The following is a 23,192-nucleotide window of genomic DNA, read 5'->3' on the forward strand; positions in this document are numbered from 1 at the left end:
AAATGCAGCAATTTACATACAATCAAAGGTTATTACAGAGCAATTAACTATTGCTCCCATAGTTGATAATAAGATAACATTTGGAGCTAAAATATAATACAGCAGACTCCTGATTATCCGGTTGCGGCATATCTGTGTCGTACATTATCCACGGATGATTTACACTCTCGTTCAATGTTTTCCGCGATCTTTTAAAAATATAATATCGGACACAAAATCACCAGAATTACTGCATTTTAATTCTAGGCTACAAAGCGCTTATTATTTCCATTAGAATCCCCTGCGTAAAACAGAATTATTTTATTTACTTGCTGACAAGAAATGTTTCAAGTTAACTTGGATATCTGCTCTAGTATTGAAAAAGAAGATTAGCGAGGAAAAAAAATTCTTGATTATTTTTAAAAGATTCTTCAACAGCTAACCAATCGTAAGTTACGAAAAAATGTTATCCACAATCTTTAAAAGTATGCTTCATATTGCAAATGCACAACAACCGTGCCGGCCTCGGTGGCCGCGGGGTAACGTTCTCGCCTGCTAAACAAGAGGTCGCGGGTTCGAGTCCCGCCTGGGTAGGTTTCCCCAGTCCAGGGCATGGTCGTTTGTGTACGTTTACTTGTTACATTTGTTGAACACCCCGGTGTAAAATGGCCAATAAGAGCTGTATCCGGTGGTTTGAGAATAAAATAAAATAAAATAAAAAAAATAAAATAAAATAAAACTGCCGTGGTCACTAGGGTGGTCCTTATTTTTTGATTTTTCAAATTTATTTTGGGACACCACCTCATTTTATGCCAAATGGTGTAAAAACATATCCTGTAAAGTATTATTGCAATTGAATAAAGGGAAGACGTGTCGCATCACACTCAAAGTTGAGAAATTTTGGCATTTTTGGGATATGAATGGTGATAAGAAGGTGCTGGTATTTTTCAACTAATTTTCTATGGTAACCAACGATACAATGGACATTTTACATGCTGCACCTACAATATTTTCCAATTTTGACCAGTGGTTCCCGAGAAAAGGCCCCAAAAGTGAGCGCCTGCCACCCAAGGCAGACACTTTGGGTGGCACGCGGGTTGCATACACTCAATATTTGTTGATCATTCTCACTCATCGTAAAACCATAAAATTCTTTAGATAAACCTAAACTTTGTCTATATATAACCTTGAATGCTATATTCACCACTATTTATTGCCACAACGGGCTAGTATTTGGACTTAGTGATTTATTCTCCATAGGTTTTGTAATATTAAAAAGGAGAAACATTAGTGTCCCAAGACTTCCCGAACTTTGCGTGGAAGACACTTTTCAAAACTATCTTGAGTATGCAGCACCGCCATGTTAGAAACAAAGTATCCTTTTTGAGAAGGTGCTCTAATAAGGGTCATGCGCAACTGAGTCTCCCAATGTTGGTCGCAGTTGTATTGCAGCAGAATGCTTGGACATTTTCATGTAGGCTCGATTCCTTCAGCATCCGATACACGGCATCTCTCCCCATCATTAGCCTGGATAATCTGAAGTGTGCTGTTTATCTATTTACCAACTTACTTTTTTCAAATAATGAATAATGCTTATAAGAAATAATGAAATAGTAATGAATTCAATAATCAATCCTAGATGCAGAAAAAAATGTAAAATAAATTTTCACAATTCCAACACGTACATTCAGGCCATCCCTATCGATCATACCATGAGCTAACTATTAATTGAAGTACTAGATGGGAATAAAAACCTTAATTATTTTTTTTTCTTGCTATGGTATATTCAGCATCTGCAAATCACATGCTTGTTGACAATTATGAATATTCATTAAAAGTTAACTTGATTTCAAACCAAACAATAATACTAATCATATCCTGGGTTTTGATAGATGGAATCAACAGAGGTAGTAGCGTAGCCAGGAATTTTATTTGGTGAAGGTCCAAAACCAGCAGGGAAAAGTTTTGAAAAACAGGGTGCTAAGTAGAGTTTTAAAACTAATTTTAAACTTTCCATAATCGAAAAAGCTTCATTTTTTAATAGTTTGTTTTCTCTTATGATGAAGCTAGATGATTTGTGTTTTTATATTTCGGAGGGGGTTGAGGGGGGAGGCTCCAGACATCCCTTGCTATACCACTGAACTCCTACTTCACGAATAATAAAATTGTATGGATTAAAATCAAGTTTTTTAAAGTCTGGACTGTTGTATTCAGATTTTCAAATGATTTTGACTTCATTCAATTCTTCAACATGAAAATATCCACTAACCTTTGATAGTGATTGCCGATCAAGGGAATCTAACTTAATATTGTCTTCAAAAGGGGCAAGAGCAGATAATGCACTCCTGGAACATTGGAGGTGCTGCTTTCGATAAAAATGTTCTTCGGTAGGGCAGAACTTTAACCAATACACCTTTTCCCACTGAGGTGGAATGCGAATCTGAAATTGAGCATAAAATATCAGAGTAAAAAGTTTTAAAATGAAACACAGTGTGACCATATGCAATAAAAAATAAATATCCATAAAAATGAAAAATATAAGAAAACATTTTGGCAAAATTCACAATTATCTTCATTTTAAATCTTCAGCTTATCAAATGACATATTGAAATAAAGATGTTTACCCACGTGCTTTAACCTAAACTAAGGCTGCTATCATAACGCAATCTTCAGGATTATTGCAACCCAGCCATAATTCCGTATTCTGAATGGAATAATCATGGCTAATATTCCAGTAGGGGTCCCAATTCTGCTGCTATTCTGAGAGATTATGACCACTCAATTCACCAAGATTGTGGGTAAAACCGTGATGTAATCTTCACGACTGTTGCAAACCAGCCACAATTCCATATTCTGAACGGAATAATCATGGCTGACATACCACTAGGGGTCTTAATTCTTAGAAATTTTCCATAGCGAGGTTGCTATTAACTACTCTGAACGATCATCAAACAAAAAGAGACCCCCAGGTTGTATTTCATTGCACATACTCAGAAAAATGCAATCAGCAAAAATTATAGTGACTTGTAATAATGTGCACATAGCATCAGTCCATTGTCTTTCAAATCTTGTAATATCAAAATGACAAACTTGCAAAATGAAATAAAAGGCAATAAAGAAATGACTTAAATGTGATAATAATTAAAGAGGAATGGAAGGAATAATTATAGTTGAAGGGAAAAAGGGCAACAGGCGGCACCAAATGATTTACAAAGGATACAGAAGAGAAGAAATAAAACATTATGAAAAGGCTAGTGGATAGGATAGCAGAATGGAGAGCTGCATGAAACCAATCTTAAGATTATTGACTTATTATGATGATAATTAAAGAATCATAACAGACCTACTGAATGTTTCACTAGCTGGATGAATTGTGTAGTTATTTACAATTGAGCTTAATATGTAGAACACAAACTTAAGGGCTTAATTAACTCTAATAAATATTAACGTTGACTGCAAAGGATTAGAATGAGTAGCAACAAGTTTCCAAAACACATACATAATTCATACCCATAAGTCTATTGCAGTATTTAATGAGGGAAAAAATGAGCCTCAATGTGGGAACTCAGTTCAATTATTGGATTTTCTAAGCTTGAGTTAAATAACTCATACAGTTTCAAGCCAAATAACATAATATTTATAACTTTAGTTGACAAGAATTGTCAACTGTTTTAAAATCTGACTTCTTCCTTGCCAATCCTCCCTCCCCCATTAACCTCATCATGAACTCGCTGTCATACTTTTATGCTTTGACCCTCCCCCTACCTCCAATCCCTCATCCCATCTTCCTACTCCTCCTCTTGTTGGATATCTGAGGCTCAATATTGTATTGGATGTTCCAGTTTGTCTCGAGACTGATGCCATAGCCGTCAAAACTATTTGACAGCACCATAAAGTTAGTGGAACTGAAATGTGTTCTTAGTTCAACCATGTATATGTCCTCATTCCACCAAGTCACGCCAAAATCAGTTGATTTCATAAGGAATAATAATACTTTAAAGAAAGAAAGAAAGAGGGATCTACTACAACTGTTATGCAGCTAACTTTTGATTGGCTGCTACAACTGACCCTATAAGTTTTCATACTCGAAAAGGCAGAGCTTCAAAATACTGTGCTCTATTCATTGCTCAGTTATTTTCCCAAGCTATTATTACCCAGCTCCATCAAGAATACCAAACCATAATGAGGTATGGAATTATGATCCCTCCAATCAGAATAGCAGAAAAGACATGCATGGGTTCTTTAAATGCAAAAAGAAATAGTAAAAAACTGAACCTCAAGGTATTTACCTGGTCAATGACATCCTTTTTACAGGATCTCCACATTACTTTACTTATCGCTTCATAAAATGGTTTCCTATCACCGAGCAAATATCTGTGGTAGAGAAGGCTATTCCAGTAAAGTTGCACAGAGTATGGAAAATAATCAATGAAAAGCACCAAACCATACAGATCTGAAATAAGAAAGGAAATGCAAAAAAGCAATGAATTTGGGTGATTAGAATAAATAATTGTAAGTTGAATCTTCTAAGATAAAAGTACCAAATAATAATCAATTGTAATTCCATTGAAGAAGAGACATGGCATGGCACTGAAAATAACTCTTGGTTCATCCAAAATATGCAAATGCTGTAATGGTTTTAGCAGGGTCTACCTGCTAAATGTCTCTCTTAGCTTTTTTCCTTTATATTTTTTGCCAAAAATATAAAGGAAAAAAGCAAAAGGAGACTTTATTATAAGAAAGCTGGCCGAAGTAACTACCATTGACACACTGAAGATGATATACATATTATGCCAAAACATATCCTCACCAAACTTATGGCATCATCTTTTGGGGTAATGCTAGCTGCTGCCACAAAGTCTTCTCTATGCAGTAACGAGCAGTGAAAGCCATGGCCAGAGTTTCCATGCAATCACCTGGCTTACCTCTTTATAATGATCTCAAAATTCTAACATTCCCATCACTGTACGTACTTAACTGTACCTCTTTTGTTAAAAATAGCCCTTAATACTGTCCAAAAAATATTTCTCTTCATAATCACACAACCAGAACCACCAATGACACTCACCTCAAAGACTACCCCAGCACTTTCTGACAAAAAGGATCCTTACTCTCCCTATCAAAAATATACAACAAATTACCGTATGATATCAAATGTCTTCCACCTATACCATTCAAGAATGCCTTGAAGAAATATTTAATAAAAAACAACTACATACTATAGCCTGAAGGATTTTATGTTGGGCTCTGAGTAATCTTTATCCATCAGCCACAAAAAATTGTAATTTTTCCTTTAAACTGTAAAAATTGTTAATATTCCTATCACTTCAATTATTTGTAACTAAAGCAGACTCCCGATTATCCGGCTGCAGTTTATCCGGATTATGGATTATCCGTGCATGATTTTCACTCTTGCTCAATTTTTTCTGCTACCTTTACTTAAAAAAATCGGACGCAAAATAATCCGAATTACTGCATTAATGCTAGGATACACCGGGCTTATTATTTCTGTTAGAATTCCTTTCGTAAAACGGACATGATTGTGCGCTAGCTGCATATTGGCCCCAAGCACTAAAAGGATTAAAACATGCTCTACTAAAATGCTGTTTCTGGTAAATTGTGGGTTTCACCAAATCCCCAAAAGTCATAACTTCATAAGTTTTATTGCTGCTTTTGGGTGACTCATTGGAAAAATTTGTCCCATCAACTACCGTGCCAAGAACAAATATCAGGTCATTTTAGTACATAATTCCTGTTAAAATAGAGCGCATACAATACCTTGCATGACAAAATAACATTTTAAAATTCTGTTCTGCAAACAAATTTGTAGAAAAATATACCTTTAGAGGTTTTTATTTGTTTCTAAAACAATTTCCCCTAATAACACTGGTATAAACTCTGTCCCCTTTATAATGATACTTATTACAGCATTTTACTGAATGGTACTTGAGAATTCACTCCTATAAATGTATGTACTTATTCAATGATTTTAAGTTATTCTTAAAGAATTACATAACAACAAGATGAACTGTAAAAAATCATGCACTTCAACATTATTTATGAAAAATAAAATTGAGCTTCATTCCCACATACATTACTACAGAAGTATATATTATGCCAGCTCTTAGATATGACCATTACCATGGGACTTTCATACCATTCATACTTTTGTACATTCGTAACTGATTCCTTTGACTCAACTTCTGTCAGACTTCCATACACTCAATGGCAATCAGAATGCATGTTTTAATACCCCATTTTAAGAAGCTTCAGCGGTCAACTGTTTTTTGCAGCCTTCTTCTATGTATGCTCAGCATCATGTATGCATGTATGGGCATTATTTATCCTGCTTCCTTCAAATAATAATAGATTATTTTTTCCTTGATTTAATCCAAAATAATGCATATTTAAGGTAAAAGTGATTTGTACAGCTGAGTACAACATAAATGACAATTGGCTTCTTGCACAGCAACATGTTTCTTACGTTAGTTATGTGCACAGAGAAGAAGGCTCAACTATGTATACTCTGATTCTTGATAACATAACCCCAAGATTAACACATAACTCAACTGGTCAACTGTTGTACAAAAGTCGAGGACTGGCAATATTGAGGAAGTGATACACAAAGGACAACTTTTGCATTAAAAAAATCTTGCGTATCAAATCAAAAACATCTTGCGCAAGCCAATATTAGAGCCTGGAAGCCATTCAGTCAGGTCATGAGCAACGTCTCTCCTAACGTTTTGGAGTTAGGTTTTTTCACGCTCAAGTATGAAAGTCAAATACATCACGGAGGTCTATCTTAGCAGACTTCATATTCTGATAGCATAACCAAATTTTATCTTGTTTATTTTCCATGATATACCATAGAGCACACCAATAGTCACCCTACCTACTCCAATGAAAATGGAGATTTTGACTCATTATTAAGCCTCTGCTTTCAGCAATGCTGCACATTAAAAAACATCAAAAGATCAAAAATGTAGCAAACCATTTAAAGATCTCTGAACTGGTGTCCCTGTTATGCACCACCGGTGGACAGCAGACAGCCTCAGAGCCATTTCCGCTGATTTTGTGGATAACACTTCCACCATCTGAGCTTCATCCAAACAAATTCTCCACCACTGTACACAAGGTAGGGGAGAAGGAATTGCCATAAACCGCTTGGCATACCTCAACCTAGTCAAAAGAAATAAAAAAAAAACATCAAAATGCATGACCAATTAATACAGCTCCTCAATTTTTTTAAACGCAATATTTTGCAACTTAAACCACCCCTTGCAGTTACTGTGTGGGTTAATAATGACTGTAAACATAACCTAAATAATGGAAAAATATTAAATAACATCATGAGTCTCAAAAACAAGGTAAATACTGCAAACAATATTAAGCGGCACAAATATGCATTTGAGAAAATCAAGGAGCTGTACTAATAAATGTACAAAGTGCGAAAAATCCACAGAGGAAAAATCATTCGCCTTGACCGGGATTCGAACCCGGATCCCTCGATTTCCGGGTTCGAATCCCGGTCAAGGCGAATGATTTTTCCTCTGTGGATTTTTCGCACTATTTGTGCATTGCGGGTGACTCCTAAAAAGTTATCACCGTGGCTAGTCCCGGTATACTTAAAATGTACAAAGGTAGAAGAAATTAATACAAACCAGTTCATGTGCAAAAGAAACATTTTAAATACAGCACACTCCCTATTATCCGGGCTAATGATGAGGAGAGACGGCACAAATAATCGAAAAACACGGATAATTAATCCAAACTTTCACTTAATTGTCTTGTGATGTTCATAATTTACGTAAAACAAACAATTTAATATTATTTATGCAGTTATTCTGTTATTTTAGAGTGATTCCCCAACTAATCGAGACCTTTTTTCACCAGTTTGGGATATTTTTAGTGGCTATAACATGGTTGTACTCCTATTATTAATGCTCCATATAAGGCCTGGTTTCGAAAACCACACAACCGTGAATGTGTGATCACGGATACGGAGAAGTGGTTTGCACAAGTGCTTCAAAACCACTGCTCGACGTCGGAAACTACACTGTCAGGCACAACACCACATAGTCTTGTCTGGCACAAGTTGCAACTGGTTGCAACTGCTGCGGGACGTGTAGGTATCTGTGATCAAGGAGCACGGTCTCGCACTGCGAGGCTAGGAAAACAGGAACACGGAGCTCCTGTGAATGCAGCTAGCACATGACCACTTCCATTTTACGAAGGGGATTCTAACGGAAATAATAAGCCCGGCGTATCCTAGCATTAATGCCGTAATAGGGTGGTTTCCTATTATTTTTTTACTGTCTAAATCGAAAGATTATTACTCCTGGAGTATGCATTTCACGCTCTTAGATTTTTAAATGACGATATCTATTTTTCGCAATTAAACGAAAAGTGAAAATTTTCAAGCGTGCGAAAACGCGACGGCTAAGCAGCAATGATGGGAAAAGCCTGTGTGACGTATTTCTGGTTCCCGCTGCCGCAAAGTGAGGTGACCTTGGGGCGAGGCTTTGAGTGCTAATACGACGCAGGATGCTAGCAGGTAGCGCTTGGCTTAAATAAGGATTATTAATACCTTATCAAGCGAAGAAAACTTTCCGACCTTAGCCAGTTTTTATAGGTGATTATTAAAACATGTTTCCCTGAGCTCTGTGCCTCATGCATGCAATGGTAATCTCAGACGATGTAAAACTCCTATCTACTCGTATAGAAACTAGGTCCCAGTGACGTCACGTGGAGTGGAATCGCATGGGTGCCAATCTGGCCTTTTTCAAATGAGGTTAAAATTGATCATTAACATTCGTCTAAACTGGGATTTATAAAACAAAATAATTTATATATTATGAATACACTAATTGTGGGTAAGGAATCGCAATCAATGCCTTTCATTTTCTTTGATGAAGGAAACTACCCCATTACGATGATTTTGCATCCGATTTTTTTATAAAGATCACGGAAATAATTGAGTGTTAGTGAAAAATCATGCACGGATAGTCCGCAACCCGGATAAACCGTAGCCGAATAATCGGGAGTCTGCTGTAATTACAATAAACACCACCAAACTTTTAAATCTTCTACAAGTGAATTAGTACACAAAGAAGTAGGATTACACTGTGAAAGCCGCCCTGATGGCCACCTCAATTAATTGGCTACCTTCTCCACCAGACACTGAATGTGTTTAACACTTCAGCAATGTAAAATCATTCTTTTTCAGCAGCCACCACCATTTGCAATGTAACAACCATCATTCTCAATGCTAGAGGCCAATCCATATGTGACTGGCTACCCACAATTATTTCAAAAATATACTTTGGAATATGAATAAAATTTAATACATTTGTGGCCAATGCTATAGTTAGACTCACTAGAGGTATTTAAGTACTCACCGGCGACCATCATTTATGTTTATATGAGGAATGTTTAAGTAGTTGAGTTCTTTAGCTAATGTTTCATAGGACACTATAACAATATCATGCCGTGCCAACACACGAGGCTGTACAAAACCATTTTCTTGTTCTCTCCTGCAAGAAAAGAGGTTTCACATAAATATGTATAGCTTCCCAAAGTTATTCAGTCATATACATATACTATCATGCAGATTTTGCTATAAGTTAACTAAATTAAGAGTATATAGCGATATTTTGTGGAACATTGTAGCAAGTAACATGATGGCGGATGTTCAAACTTTTTACTCTCACCATGCTATGTAACATAAGTTAGTCAACATAAAGCCAGTAACTTTTGTCATAATGCTTACGTCTGAAATCATTGCATCAAACTCACACACTATGCCTTTGTCAAATTACGTCATCTCCAACATGGAGATTATGTCACTTTATCCTTATAGATCAAGAATTTAAAATTGATGCGATGGACTTATGGCTGATCACGTACATATTTTCCATACACTTTCAAAAAGCAAAGTGAAATCTGAAACTAAATGCCTAATTGAACTGCAAGAAACAACTTATAATGATATTTACAAGCAAAGTATCAAAATACTCAGTGAATAAGGCTATGATTTGAAAGCGGTCTATTAGAAAATATATGAGCATCTATTTTTAACACATTTTAGTTAACAATTACAATAATATACCAATATTATTTAGTATCATAACTAGCCAGAGGATTGAAAGTGAGCGAATACATAAGCCTATAAGCCTAGAGAATAAGCAGATAATTATCCACTTTCAAATCTTAATAATATACAATCAAAATGAATAAATTATAGAATAAAATACATCCAGTTGGTACATACTTACAGGGCCAGATAAAAGGGGATCTAAGGGGCCAGGGCTCTGGGCCACCCACCAAGCATGAGCCTTCCCCCAATATAGGGATAAATTTTAGAAAATCAGAAAAACAGAAAAAAATATCATGTTTGAGGGGATTCAAAGTGAAACTGGTTTTTTTTTGTTAACACGCACTCATCAGCATTGACGTTGATTAATGGTTAACACTGCTGATAAAAAAAAAACACTTTATCCGTTGGCATTGTTAACGTAGCTCTGAATGCAACCAGTAACACACTAAGTGGTTTCGTCGGAAACACGAGTTGCGCACGCAGCTCCTAATGTAAGTAGGAAGTTGAAGAGCTCAGTTTGGTTAAGATAGTGCAAATTGCAACACCCTGAAACAGTGGGCCTCTCGGAAAATGAGCCCCGGGCCACCCACATCCTTGAGTCAGCCCTGCATATTCACTCTACTCGTATGGAATAGTATTTGGAGGAGGCGACCGACAGCCGAGGTCATTTGCGCCATGAGGGAAGGGTATGGAAGGAAGGGTGGAGAGAAACCCGGCATCAGCATTAGCCTGCTCTTAACGAAAGGCGCCAAGGAGACCACGGCTTAACGTCCCATCCGACGGACGGAGTGTTGCGCTTGAAATGTCCTCCACACAACATTCAAGCAGGGATCGGGCAGTCTCTGAAAATTCTCTGCCACTGCCGGGATTTGAACCCAAGTCCGCCGGGTGGAAAGCCAACACTCTAGCCACCACACCCACCCGATCCCACTCTACTCGTATTTCAGAATAAAAATTTGTCACAGCTTAGCCTAGGCATTTAAAAATTAGGAACTATGTCTCTTAATTGCTCTGTAGGGAATAGCACTTGGATCATAAATAAAATACTTAACTCACAGTTTTTCTTTCACGCTCGTCCATTTTCTTTTCCAAATAGATTACACAGAATGAAAAAAAGACATGTCTCTTGAAATGAAATATTCTGAGGAGGTAGCATGGAAACGCCCCTTCTCACTGAAGGGTAAATCACACAACCAATTATCCTCCAATTCATTGCCAATGCATTAAGTTGCTAGGTAGTGCATTGAAAACTGCTCCTTATATAATATAAGAATGGATAATCGCGAGTTGGATGTAGTTATGTCACAATGCAACATCATAAGATAAAACTAAATGCTAAAGTATTGTTAATATTCTTTTATAAATACATTTTATATCAATACAGAAGCATCTTCTGAGGATGCAACGGGGTATAAAAAAAGTTTTTTTTATAAATATTCAACTGCTAAAAAGGAGCTGTTTTCAGCTGTGTATTTACTATGTTGGAGGGGGAACCCAATAATATCATAACTTTAAAAAATGAACACAACTAGAATATTTATAAAGTATACATTAGCTTAAGCAATAAACCAAAATTATAAGATAGAGAAGAACCATTCCATCAAGCACACATACTTATAATAAAGAACTTTGAGATTTTCCTTTTTCACGTGGTGCTGAATTTCATCCATCCATTGGAATGCAATAGAGTGAGGTGAAACTATAAGAGTGGCACCAGAAGGAACCACTTCCTGAAATAAGAAAAAACTTACTTCAAATAGGCTTTGTGACAATAACTCAATAATATTCCAAATCAACCACGTATGTATAGAATGAATAATTATGCACATATATTCAAGTCACTTGTTTTAGATGGGCTCCATTGAGAGAAATTAGTATCTACACATACTGTTTTTCCCCTTATTAGTGTGACTCGAGAAAATCAGGCATTAACATGGGTTTATGAAAAAAAATAGCTTCTTTAGTCAAAAGAGATAAGGAAAACATGCGAAAATAAACTGAAGGAATTGTGAAATTCTTGCCTTCTTCAATTCATTGTTGGCAAAATATTTGATCGCTCAGCTTCATAGTTTTTTCATTAAGAAAACATCTCCACGTTTAAAAAATTTTTCAAATGAAATTTTACTCACCCTGAGTTTTAAAATGGGACAACGGTGTGGAAAAGTATAAAAATAATGTAATTACATATGCTTTAATAAAAAATATAACAACGTAAAAAAAATTAAAATGTTCATGCAAGAAATTTTGTTTTTCTTCCTCTTCTTTAAAATAAACCACAAAGAATAAATTTGCCCTGCAGCAAAGAACAACACCATTTTTCACAGTAGGTAACGGCAAAATTCCCAGCTGCTCGATTAAAGTGCCATTACCATCCAAGTGAGGAGCTGGGGTTTCAAATCTTTACTGAGTTTTGGGTATTTCCCTCGAAAAAACACAGGCTATTTATCCTGACTCATAAATATATGAGTGTTTTACTTCACAAGAAATACCCAGCAAAATTCCCAGCTGCTCGATTACAGTGCCCTTAGGGCAGGCGTGCAATAGTGCGACCACAACCAGTTTTAGCATTGCAACAAATGGAGCGACGCGCTCTAGGCCTAGTCCGACTCGTTGGTCGGACCCGAGTCGTCCGACCAAAATTTTTGAATTTGGTCGTCCCCGACTCAGTGGTCGTTGAGGCCAGAAATTACACACATTCTTAGGGCGCACTGCGCACTGACTTAGACTTCACTTCTACCCGACCATACCAATAGGGTGGTTTCCTATTATTTTTTTATTGCCTAAATCGAAAGATCATTACTCCTGGAGTACGTATTTCGCGCTTTTAGATTTTTAAATGACGATATCTATTTTTCGCGATTAAATGAAAAGTGAAAAATTTCAAGTGCGCAAAAACGCGACGCGTAAGTAGGAAAGTCCGTGCGACGCATTTCTGGTTCCCCCTCTCTCCTTGTGAAGTGACCTTGATCGAGACTCTGAGCGCTGATAGGACGCAGGGTGCTAGCGGATAGCTGAGTACCTTGCTGAATGGTAGCGCTTGGCTTAAAAAAGGTTTATTAATACCTTATCAAACGAAGAAAACTTTCCAACCTTAGCCAGTTTTAATAGGTGATTATTAAGACATGTTTCCCTAAGCTCTGTGCCTCATGCATGCATTGGTAATCTCAAACGATGTAAAACTCCTATCTACTCGTATAGAAACTAGGTCCCAGTGACGTCACGCGGAGTGGAATCGCATGGGCGCCAATCTGGCCTTTTTCAAATGAGGATAAAATTTGACCCTTGCCATTCGTCAAAACCGGTATTTCTAAAACCAAATAATTTGTGTATTATGAATACACTAATGGTGGGTAACGAATCGCAATCAATGCCTATCGTATTGTTTGATGAAGGAAACTACCCTATTGAGCAAGTGGTGAATGTGTTTTGCTATCGTGGGGGTGGTCGTGCTCTGGTCGGAAGGTGTGCGACAGAGATCTGTCGTGGTCGTGGTCATGCTAGTGCACGCCTGCCCTGAGCATCCAAGTGATGAGCTGGGGTTTCAAATTTTTAATGAGTTATGGGTATTTTCCTCGACAAAACACAGACTATTCATCCTGACTCATAAATATATGAGTGTTTTACTTCACACGATATACCCTGCTTTTGTTATGGAAACCCAAATGGCCTTCCATGATACAACATACTAGGAGAACATGAGATACATACTCCCTTCTCCCTAATTTCAACAATATGTTTATGGATGAAAATTTGGAGGTGGGGATATAAGATTTTATTATGAGTTAAAACTTACCCTCTCTTGCCAGCAGAGGGGACAATAATATTCTCCTCTCAATGGGTCCTTCAGGTCATAACCCATACACCGAGCATGTTGCCACGTGTAACATGCATTACATTGTACTTGCTGTTCCTCCAACGGTACATTTGAATTATTACCAATGATTCCAACCTCCACTTCATGCATTCCGCAAGTACATACAAATAAACTCTTAGTGGCTACTTGGGTTTGGAGAGACTCTCTTCTCTTCTCAGCAGTTGACTTGTCATTTAGATACTGAAATATACGTAACAAAAAACAACAAAATAAATAGATATTCACACACACAAAAAGAAATACATGTAAATAATTAAAACTCAGAAAGTTCAATAAGATAGCAGGATGAAATTTCATTTTCATTCTTTTATCATATTCAAAAATACTTCCACTAGCTACAACTTGATGTGGGACAAACTAAAGCCAATTTATTCCTGGATGTGGAAGCATCACGGTCATATACACTCTGACTTTATTATTTCAAATTATTATTCTCTGTAGATAATGCCAATAACATTCTACTTTGCTTCGGAGGCACAACACACCAAATAAAATAATTTTCATTTGTAAGTTAGCTGCCATTATGTAAGGAATCAGACACATTCTAGCCACAGCGAATGCTTCAGAAAAAGTAAGAAAAAAGTACATACATACTCCCACCCCAATTAAATCAAGAGCATTCAACATTTTAAACGGCATAACTAGGCATATGCTTTGGCGGGGATGGGATGGCCTGGAATGGCGACCCACCCCACCCAGGCAACAAGGGTTCCGGGAAATTTTTTGAAAAACGACAAGCCTGGAAAAACATTTTACCTCATTTTGGCGCTTAAAATTTAACTTTAAGCAGATCCAGTTATTATGGGTCAAAACTAGACAATAGTTTTAAATTATTTTTTTATTTGTCTGAGGCTTTGGGGGGGGGGGATCTATCTCCTCATCCCCTCCCCCCATAGTTACGCCACTGCAACATTTGATACTCCAATACTGGTAACAAAACATAAAATGGACAAAACATAAGACATACAAAATATTCCCATATATGTACTCACCAGATTTGGTAAAAATTGTTGAAAATTTAATAGATATATTCAGACTATATCAAACAAGGAAATCCAGCTTCTATAAATACAGACAAGGAAATACTTCACCTAATGCATAATTAACTACAAACACTACATTTTTTTACCAAAGATCTGGGTGCAATAAAAAGAGTCCCTGACCATACATAAAAACTCAATGAATGCTTTCATATATGATTTTACACTTTCCCATAGAATAACTTTAGAAAAATCTTCTCGGGATTGCGCGCGGGTTAGATTATTTAAGAGCGCCGACGTTTCGGGTACCGACTCGCTACCCATTCTCACGGCTACTGATTTTTCTAATGCTTTCATGTAAATCTTTCACCAGCCTAAATTCTTGCCATTACCTGATTATATCTACCCACTCTTCCAGCAATCCTTACATAAATATAACTCCCTTCCTTGCCCAATTAATCAATCCTTCCCCATCCTTGGGACTATCCCCCAACAATGTAATTTCTGAAAACTTCAACCAAAGTCTACTCAATGCTCTCTGATGCTTGATAAGTCAAAGAAAAATTCTTACTTTTGTGACACTATACTCTGCCATGGCCCATTCATAGAGTTCTTGTGCTGCTTTCTTGGCTTCTGAGACTTTAGCAGGCTTCTTGGCCTTAGCAGGTTTAGTTGTGGCCTTCTTTTCAACTTTGGGTTTCTTTGGAGGGGTATAAGAATAATCTTCATCATAATCGTCATAATCATCCCAGTCAGAATCATCATACACAATTTTTTTTCTTCTCCTAAAGGATAACATCAGGGACGAAAGAAAAAACATAGATATACCATTATCAAAAGTAAAGGTTTACAGCTTCTGTAAAAACATATGATTTACAGCTGTGAATGATAAATACTCACCTTTTTTTCTTGGGTTTGGGTTTCGTAGCTGATTTCAGATTTTTCTTACTACTACTAGACTTTTTGGGTTTGTCCTCACCTATTTCATCCTGAAATTTGAATGATATAGACTCAAAGATACCACACTCAAAAAACTATGAATTAATGCTATTTATGTTCCATAAACAATACTGAATACATATTCTTACACTTTCAATGGCGACATTAATATTATCTGCAGCTACTACATCATCATTTTTGACCTCTGTAGTTTCATCCTGAAAATAGAATTATAAACATTACAATAATGTATAAAAAATAACTGTACAAAAGCATTGCACAAAAATCAGCATACACAAGAAATTTCGAACCTTATCTATTTTTCAAATTCTAGTATAGACAAGGATTATGAAAACAGCCAGAAAAAGGCATAAATTGAGGCAAGGAGAAAAATTTACCAAGTTGCAGTATCACTACCTCATTCTTTTCCAAGGTTTTTAAGAATTAACATCCATACTTTTTAAACATATTTAATAAAATATAAAAAAACTTTCTATGGAAGAAGATGATGGGTTTGTAAAATTAACTTACATAATCTATCACAAGGAGCAAAAAAAGAGGACTGAGAGGAAATAATTTTTCAATTCTTCAAAAAAATAAATTAAGCAGAAGCTCATATAAAACAACAAAACATCCTTTTTGTAGTGGCTAAGTTCATAAATTGCACCAAAAAGGGTGTAAGTACTTTAAAATATCAACAGGATATTGAAGGAAATAACTTCTTAAGTAAACTTCAGTTCAGGTTTAGGAAGGAGAAGGGATCAACACTTGCACAAGTTTCATCAGTAATAAAAATGGATTTTGAAGACAAGTAAAATACGTTTGGACAAAGAATTTCCTGAAAAGAAATAGAATTTTAAAGGAGCTTTGTCTAAATTGGTGCTAAAGAGAGGAGTCACTGAAAACTAAAGTTAAACATTTTAGCTGGTTTAATATTTACAAACTGGTAATTCCATGAAAAAAGTCCACCACATAACAATATTCCACATTTTTCAACCATTCCTACAACCATTTTCAACTAATATTTGCAGGTTATTATGTTGACCTCAGAATGTTGAAATTAGTGAAGGAAGGAAAAATAAAAATGTGTAAAAATCACCAAGTGTTCTCATTCACCATGAAATTCCATAAAGTTGGGTTATTAATATAAGAGTCTATTCCATCTATGTACTTCAAAACCATTTTATCACTTCAAACCCCATTATTTAATAAAATAGGTTAGGAAAGTAAAAAATCTGAATAGCAAAGAAATACATTAAATCTAAATGATATTATAAAAAATCAGGCATTCATGAGACACTGACGCAAAAAAATTAGAGTATAAATACAGCAGTGGTCATATCAAAATATGTAGCAATAGAGTTTAACGGACCTTCAATACATCACACTTATTTGCCTCTGTCTCCTCCTCAAACATTTCTGCTTTCACTTCTACCTGTGGATTGAAAGCAAAACAATTGTTAAAATCGTTGGCATGTATTCACCAGAATGGCAATGATTATTACTAGGATGGGTCAGTTTCGTTCTTTGATTTTCAGTTCCAATGGTTCTTAGGGCCGCAGTTCCCAACCTTTTTTTCCTCACACACCCCTCTATATGTATGTACGTAACTAATTTAAAGTATACCGGGACTAGCCGCGGTGATAACTTTTACGGGAGTCACCCGCAATGCACAATCGTGCGAAAGATCCACAGAGAAAAAATCATTCGCCTTGACCGGGATTCGAACCCGGATCCCCCGATTTCCGGTCGAGTGCTTTAGCCAGTTAAGCTATCGAGGCGTCATTCTTCCCTGTGGATATTTTCGGACTCTACCGGACTAGGTGTTGCTGGACTGCTGAGCATATGATGCCACAAGCAGTCCAAATCGTGCGCACAGCGCCACAGCCGGAGAGCAGGCCCGGACATAGAACACAAGGGGTGTTCGCTCTAGACTAGTTTAAAGTATACCGGGACTAGCCGCGGTGATAACTTTTACGGGAGTCACCCGCAATGCACAATCGTGCGAAAGATCCTATTACACCCCCAAAAATATAGCGTGCACATTTTATTACATAATTTCAACATGGGTAGGTGACACTTTTAGTTAGATGTAATTGTACATATAGAAACTTTGCTTTAAATACCCCATACAATATGTATACATATTTCCTGCTTAAGAGATATGTACATTGTTCCTGGCATTCGCCATTACAGATTATTTTCGGCATACCCTTGACTGGTTCGTCGCGTACCCGAAACGGGTGCATGTACCACCAGTTGGGAACCGCTGGCTCAGAGTCACAATTGTAATCAATGCCAAAAAGAATGGCTACGGAAATAATTTACACAAAACTTATTTTTTAAACTTTTCTTGAGTATGATTACATAATACACTTTAAGGAGAGCAATGATATGGATCCATTGACAGGAGAGATAACTTTACACTTGATTTTATTGAGGTGATTTTCATTTGTTTATTACATAATTATTATTATACCCAAACAATAATTATTAATATATTTTTGAAAACTAAGAAATTTAAACAAAACCCTAGATTAACAACCAGAAATGAGAAAAGATGCCAGGCACAGAAATTAAAATCAGATTCAGCCATTCTTAACTGTCACTTACTTCAACTAACAGCTAATCATACAGCATTGATTTCAACCGTGCCATGCATTCTATTTTCTAAAAAAAATCGAGAAAACTTTAAACCTTTCCTGCCGGTGCCTACAATTGAAAAAAGTTTTCCGTGCACCGAGTAGCATGAGAATATTTTAAACCCCTCTGTTCTTGGCTCATTTTTGGGGTGGAGTTAACCTGGTATTTTTATTCCTCAGATTTGGGACCCAACTCAACGGGGCCTTACCCTGGCCAATGGACTAGACCCTCTTAACCCTCTAAGCACGAATCCATGGTCAACTTATTGCATTACCAGAGTTTTTTTAACCAAATATTGCATTTGATTTTCAGTAATTTACTCCTCTAAAAGAATTACTAACATTTTTTATGCATTGTGGAACTTTAAATGGGTTTCTAGTGTTGATAACAACAAGGTTAGTGAATACAAGGTAATAATGCTTTAAGTCTGTAAGTACGTTATTATTAATGTTAAAATTTTGCTTAAAAATTGCTTATGCACAGTACAAAACGAAGAATTCATTTGAAAGTTCGTAATCACTGTCTTTAAACCGTTCATCTGTGAGTAATGCATATACATAGGTATATAAGTTCACTTGCAACTGCAGGAAAAGCATACTAACACAAGAGCTGTTCAGAAAGTAACCTCCATTTGCTCACTGCGTGAAAAGTGAAGGGAAGTGCCGCCATTGTTACGTCGGCATGCACGGCAAGTCAGTTGGCATACAGTCGTGGTAGAGTGAAGGTTGTTTGAACGCTGTTTTTTGGAAGCTTGTCAAAATGTGTGCTGCAATAGAAAATCCTGCCAAGTGAGAAGTGCATACTGCTATTCCATTGTTCACAGCTAAACAATAGTCGGCAACAGCAATTGTTGTTCCGGAATGGGTTTATGCATATGAAGAAATGGCTTGCCTCTAAGTGATTTGAGGATGATGAAGAGCTCACTTACTGGAAGGCTCAAGGTACAGGTGGGTGATTTTTTTGCGGAAGGAATCTCAAATTTTGTTTACAGGTATGACAAGTGCCTAAATGTCCATAGAAATTATGTTGAAATGTAAGTAAAGCCATCGTGTTAAGATGTATATAATAAAATTTGTAAATCTACTTTAGCGTTTAATTATTTAAAAAAAAATAGGGTTACTTTCTGAACAGCCCTCGTAGATTCACACCTCCCTTCCTAACTGTCCCCATCCCCTTCCTAACTTATGGCCCGAACTCTTTCTTCATTGAAAAGGAAAAATGGCAACCCCACAAGAGACATGCCCAATTATCGCAACAAAGGAATTGATATTAACTTTTTTAGATGCACCTAAAACATTTAAAACCAAAGTATCATGTACAAAATACTTGCAATTACTGAAAGTGGATATAACAGGGGATTGAAAGCACATGGAATCATCATTTGTAGCAATAAACTACTAGAAATTGTGGATACAGGTGATCTACAGTAGAATTAGATAAAGCTAGGAATTGCAAATATAAAGTAATTGCTAATGTACCAGGATCAGATGTATTCGATACCAGAGAGTAATCATTTTGCCCATGTCTAAACCCTACCTTCTCACCCAAACTAGTACACACCTTGCTCTCTATGGGCTACATTTCATCACCATGAGCTACAAAGCTGTCTTCCAATTACATTGAAGGAGTCTCAATTGCAGTGGATAAATTTTAACATAGCATCAACTAAAGGGCCAGGAGGGAAAAACAAGGGTCTAAAACCTGCTCTATCCTCAAATTCCTTTGGCTATTTCCCTCACACATCTCCATCAATCTCTATTTTCCACTGAAACACCCATTAAAACTTGGCAATCAATGCCAAACATATTGAAAACATTCAATTGAGACGAAATTACATTTATTCAGATCATACATTCGCATAACTGAAAGAAAAAAATTTTGGTGGGAGAGCACAATAATTATGGTGAGAAAAAGCTTTTTACTAAATATGGAACGCTTTTCTAGACATGCTTTTATCAACAAAAGCCTAAAACACACATCTTCCAGAATTAATAATAACACATATTATTTACAGAGTATTCTTCAAACAGACTATCATGCAAAAACATCCAAGACAGATATTGGGCCTACCTCTTCACATCCCAAATTATCAATTACAACCACATCATTTTCATTAACCTCCATACATAAAGTTCCATTCTCCTTTGGTTCACAACTTACATGATTTAATTCTGGATGTAAAACTTTATCATTGGTTTCTAATTTACCCTGAAAGAAAACATGAAATACATCACCCAAAATACTAAATCTACTAAATTGGTGTCCACTAAGAATGGGTAGATCCAGGATTTTTTTCGGATCTGGATCTAGATCTGGTACTTGATTTCAGGTGTCCGATCTTTGGATATTTTTGGATCCAAATGCATTTTTAATAGCCTGCTCTAAAATGAAGTAATTATTCAAGTTTCTTCTGGGTACACGCAATCAAAGGAATGCTATTTTGATTTTCATACACATATTAATATTTTAACTGATTCTGACGGTATTCAAATTTCCCCCCATTTTGTCACTTTCTCATCGCAAGCTGAATTGTGTTTCACCCACAAACACTTCAGTTGTGCTGAGGTGGATTTTGCACTTCCTCACGATAGTTTCATGCCACAGAGCAGTGGGGCAGCCAGGAATTGCGTTCGGGGGGTCCAAAATCAGCACAGGCTGATGGAGGGCTGAGTGTGGTCTTCTGAAATCTGTGACACACGTAGTTACTTTTGACGTGGTTATTATCCTACAACGCTGAGATTACCCCAATGATTGTTCAATCTCTTGGGAAGAGTCAGACTATGTGCCTATCGTATTTTGCCTTAAAATTTTCCATGGCTGAAATTCTGTCCCACAACCCCTGAGAGAGATTTTAAACAAAATGTTTCATGAGTAGGACAAGCGTCTTAGTGCAACAGCGCATGCGACGAGAGGGTCAGAACTCTTTCCATTCTCCTATGGGACACTGCATTCACTGAAGCATTAATTTAAAATTTTGGATCCAGACCTGATGTCTTCAGCCAATTTGGATCCGAAGTATACGGTGAAAGGCAATATCCACGGATATTCGGATCCGAAGTATCACCATCCGAATTTCATCAGTTGCAATAAATATTAACAACAGAACTCCAATATGTCAGATATTCCTCACCTACTAGATGACTTAATACTGTTCCTCACAAGGTCATCAATGACCAAAATAAACAATCCGCACAGCAAATCTGCCATTTCATTGATTTCTGAAGCACATAAACCAAATAAGGCATGTACTCCAGGTGATACCAAATAAGTCACAGCAAAAAATAGATGCAATAAGTCAATAATTCGGATAAGTACTATGGTTAATCATTGCTTAATTGCCAATTCCCACTCTTATGGATTTTTATTCAGAAATCATAATCATGACAAGCTTTAATATAATAAGTAACTTTCCCATCTTGTTGAATTTCCAGCACCCTAGTGGGCCAACCTGACTTCTGTAACCTTTGAATTCAACAACTTTGCGCAGTAAGTTTAATTTACAATGAAGACATCTACAAGGCATTCCATAAGTTCATTCCAAAAATCCAGGAAGGCCAGTAAAGCATTAATCCCGACTGTGGGTGTTCAGCAGAACATATACATAATGACCTAGATTGTAGACATACCTCTCCCAATGTCAAATTATCCTCATTAGCTTCATTAATTTCACCGTCAGCAATACAATCCCTTTTGGCATTATCCCCTTCTACTTCATCAGTGATGCCATTTATATTCACTTGTAATCTATTGCAGCTATTCGGAACATTTTCCTAAAAAAATTCTTGCTCATTACAAACCACTATTGATTGATAGACCAATGATTGCACCCATAAATTCAAATAATACCAACCTCATCTAGTTCCATATTATCTGCTGCAGTATCTTCACATGAATGATGCTGCATACTTGGACACTGATTTTCATCTTCCATCTACAACAAATTAATTAATGCCTTAACAAATGCAATTACTCAAAATACACTATCAAATTCAAGGTTCAATAAACAGAAACTAAAAAATATTACCTAAGCAATACAATATAAAGGCATACATACCTGATTTTCAGAGGATGCTTCCAAGAGAATGCCCATTTCTTTTTCATCTGGAGCTTCATTAGAATTTTCCTAGAAAAAATAACTGTATCTTACTTATGTCACCAACTACACGATTAACTAGATAAAAACAATGAAGTGCCAACATGAGATAAGGATCAAAACTAATATTTATTTAAATATTTAAGCTAAACTATAATATCCAGCATCTTTCTAGCCTAAGAATTAGCAGTAAATGAAGTAAAATGATTCCATTGAGCAGCAATACATAATAGCATTCTTGCTCTGGAATCAGATTTAGGCTTAAAAACATAATCATATTAATCTAAAAAAATCTTACACTTACGCAGATATCACCAATTTACAATCCTACAGCACTAAAGCCTGTTCTGTGCTTTGCCTGGATTATGCAATCATTTTTTGTGTTTCAACTACAGTGCCCTAATTAAGTACATAATTCCAACATTTGCCACTCCATCACTTTTACTATGGCTTTCATCATCAGTTTTCACATGTTTGCATTCAATGTTTACAACCCTAAGAACATTGCACTAAAATTGACTTAATGATACAGCCAAGGATGGAATTCGGGACAAGCTCAAGTGAATAGAGAAAGGGAGAGGACCCTTA

General features: G+C 36.4%; 1 protein-coding gene across 3 annotated transcripts in view; it reads right to left on the bottom strand.

Annotated features, from left to right (window-relative positions):
- The window catches only part of LOC124160710 (E3 ubiquitin-protein ligase SHPRH), a 55,042-nt gene that overhangs the window by 24,190 nt on the left and 7,660 nt on the right, over positions 1 to 23,192 (bottom strand). For 2 of the 3 annotated variants that reach the window (XM_046536694.1, XM_046536693.1), the window contains exons 5-17: positions 22,566 to 22,634; positions 22,362 to 22,442; positions 22,138 to 22,281; positions 17,241 to 17,303; positions 16,018 to 16,086; positions 15,830 to 15,918; positions 15,501 to 15,714; positions 13,869 to 14,129; positions 11,690 to 11,805; positions 9,378 to 9,512; positions 6,971 to 7,158; positions 4,269 to 4,432; positions 2,249 to 2,419 (exon numbers count right to left, since the gene is read on the bottom strand). In XM_046536694.1, the coding sequence (XP_046392650.1) occupies positions 2,249 to 2,419; positions 4,269 to 4,432; positions 6,971 to 7,158; positions 9,378 to 9,512; positions 11,690 to 11,805; positions 13,869 to 14,129; positions 15,501 to 15,714; positions 15,830 to 15,918; positions 16,018 to 16,086; positions 17,241 to 17,303; positions 22,138 to 22,281; positions 22,362 to 22,442; positions 22,566 to 22,634 (1,764 nt within the window). The remainder of the gene's footprint in view (positions 1 to 2,248; positions 2,420 to 4,268; positions 4,433 to 6,970; positions 7,159 to 9,377; positions 9,513 to 11,689; positions 11,806 to 13,868; positions 14,130 to 15,500; positions 15,715 to 15,829; positions 15,919 to 16,017; positions 16,087 to 17,240; positions 17,304 to 22,137; positions 22,282 to 22,361; positions 22,443 to 22,565; positions 22,635 to 23,192) is intronic. The other variant, XM_046536695.1, reaches the window with a different exon arrangement.

Source organism: Ischnura elegans, chromosome 6 (genome assembly GCF_921293095.1).
Source record: "Ischnura elegans chromosome 6, ioIscEleg1.1, whole genome shotgun sequence".
Taxonomy (NCBI): domain Eukaryota; kingdom Metazoa; phylum Arthropoda; class Insecta; order Odonata; family Coenagrionidae; genus Ischnura; species Ischnura elegans.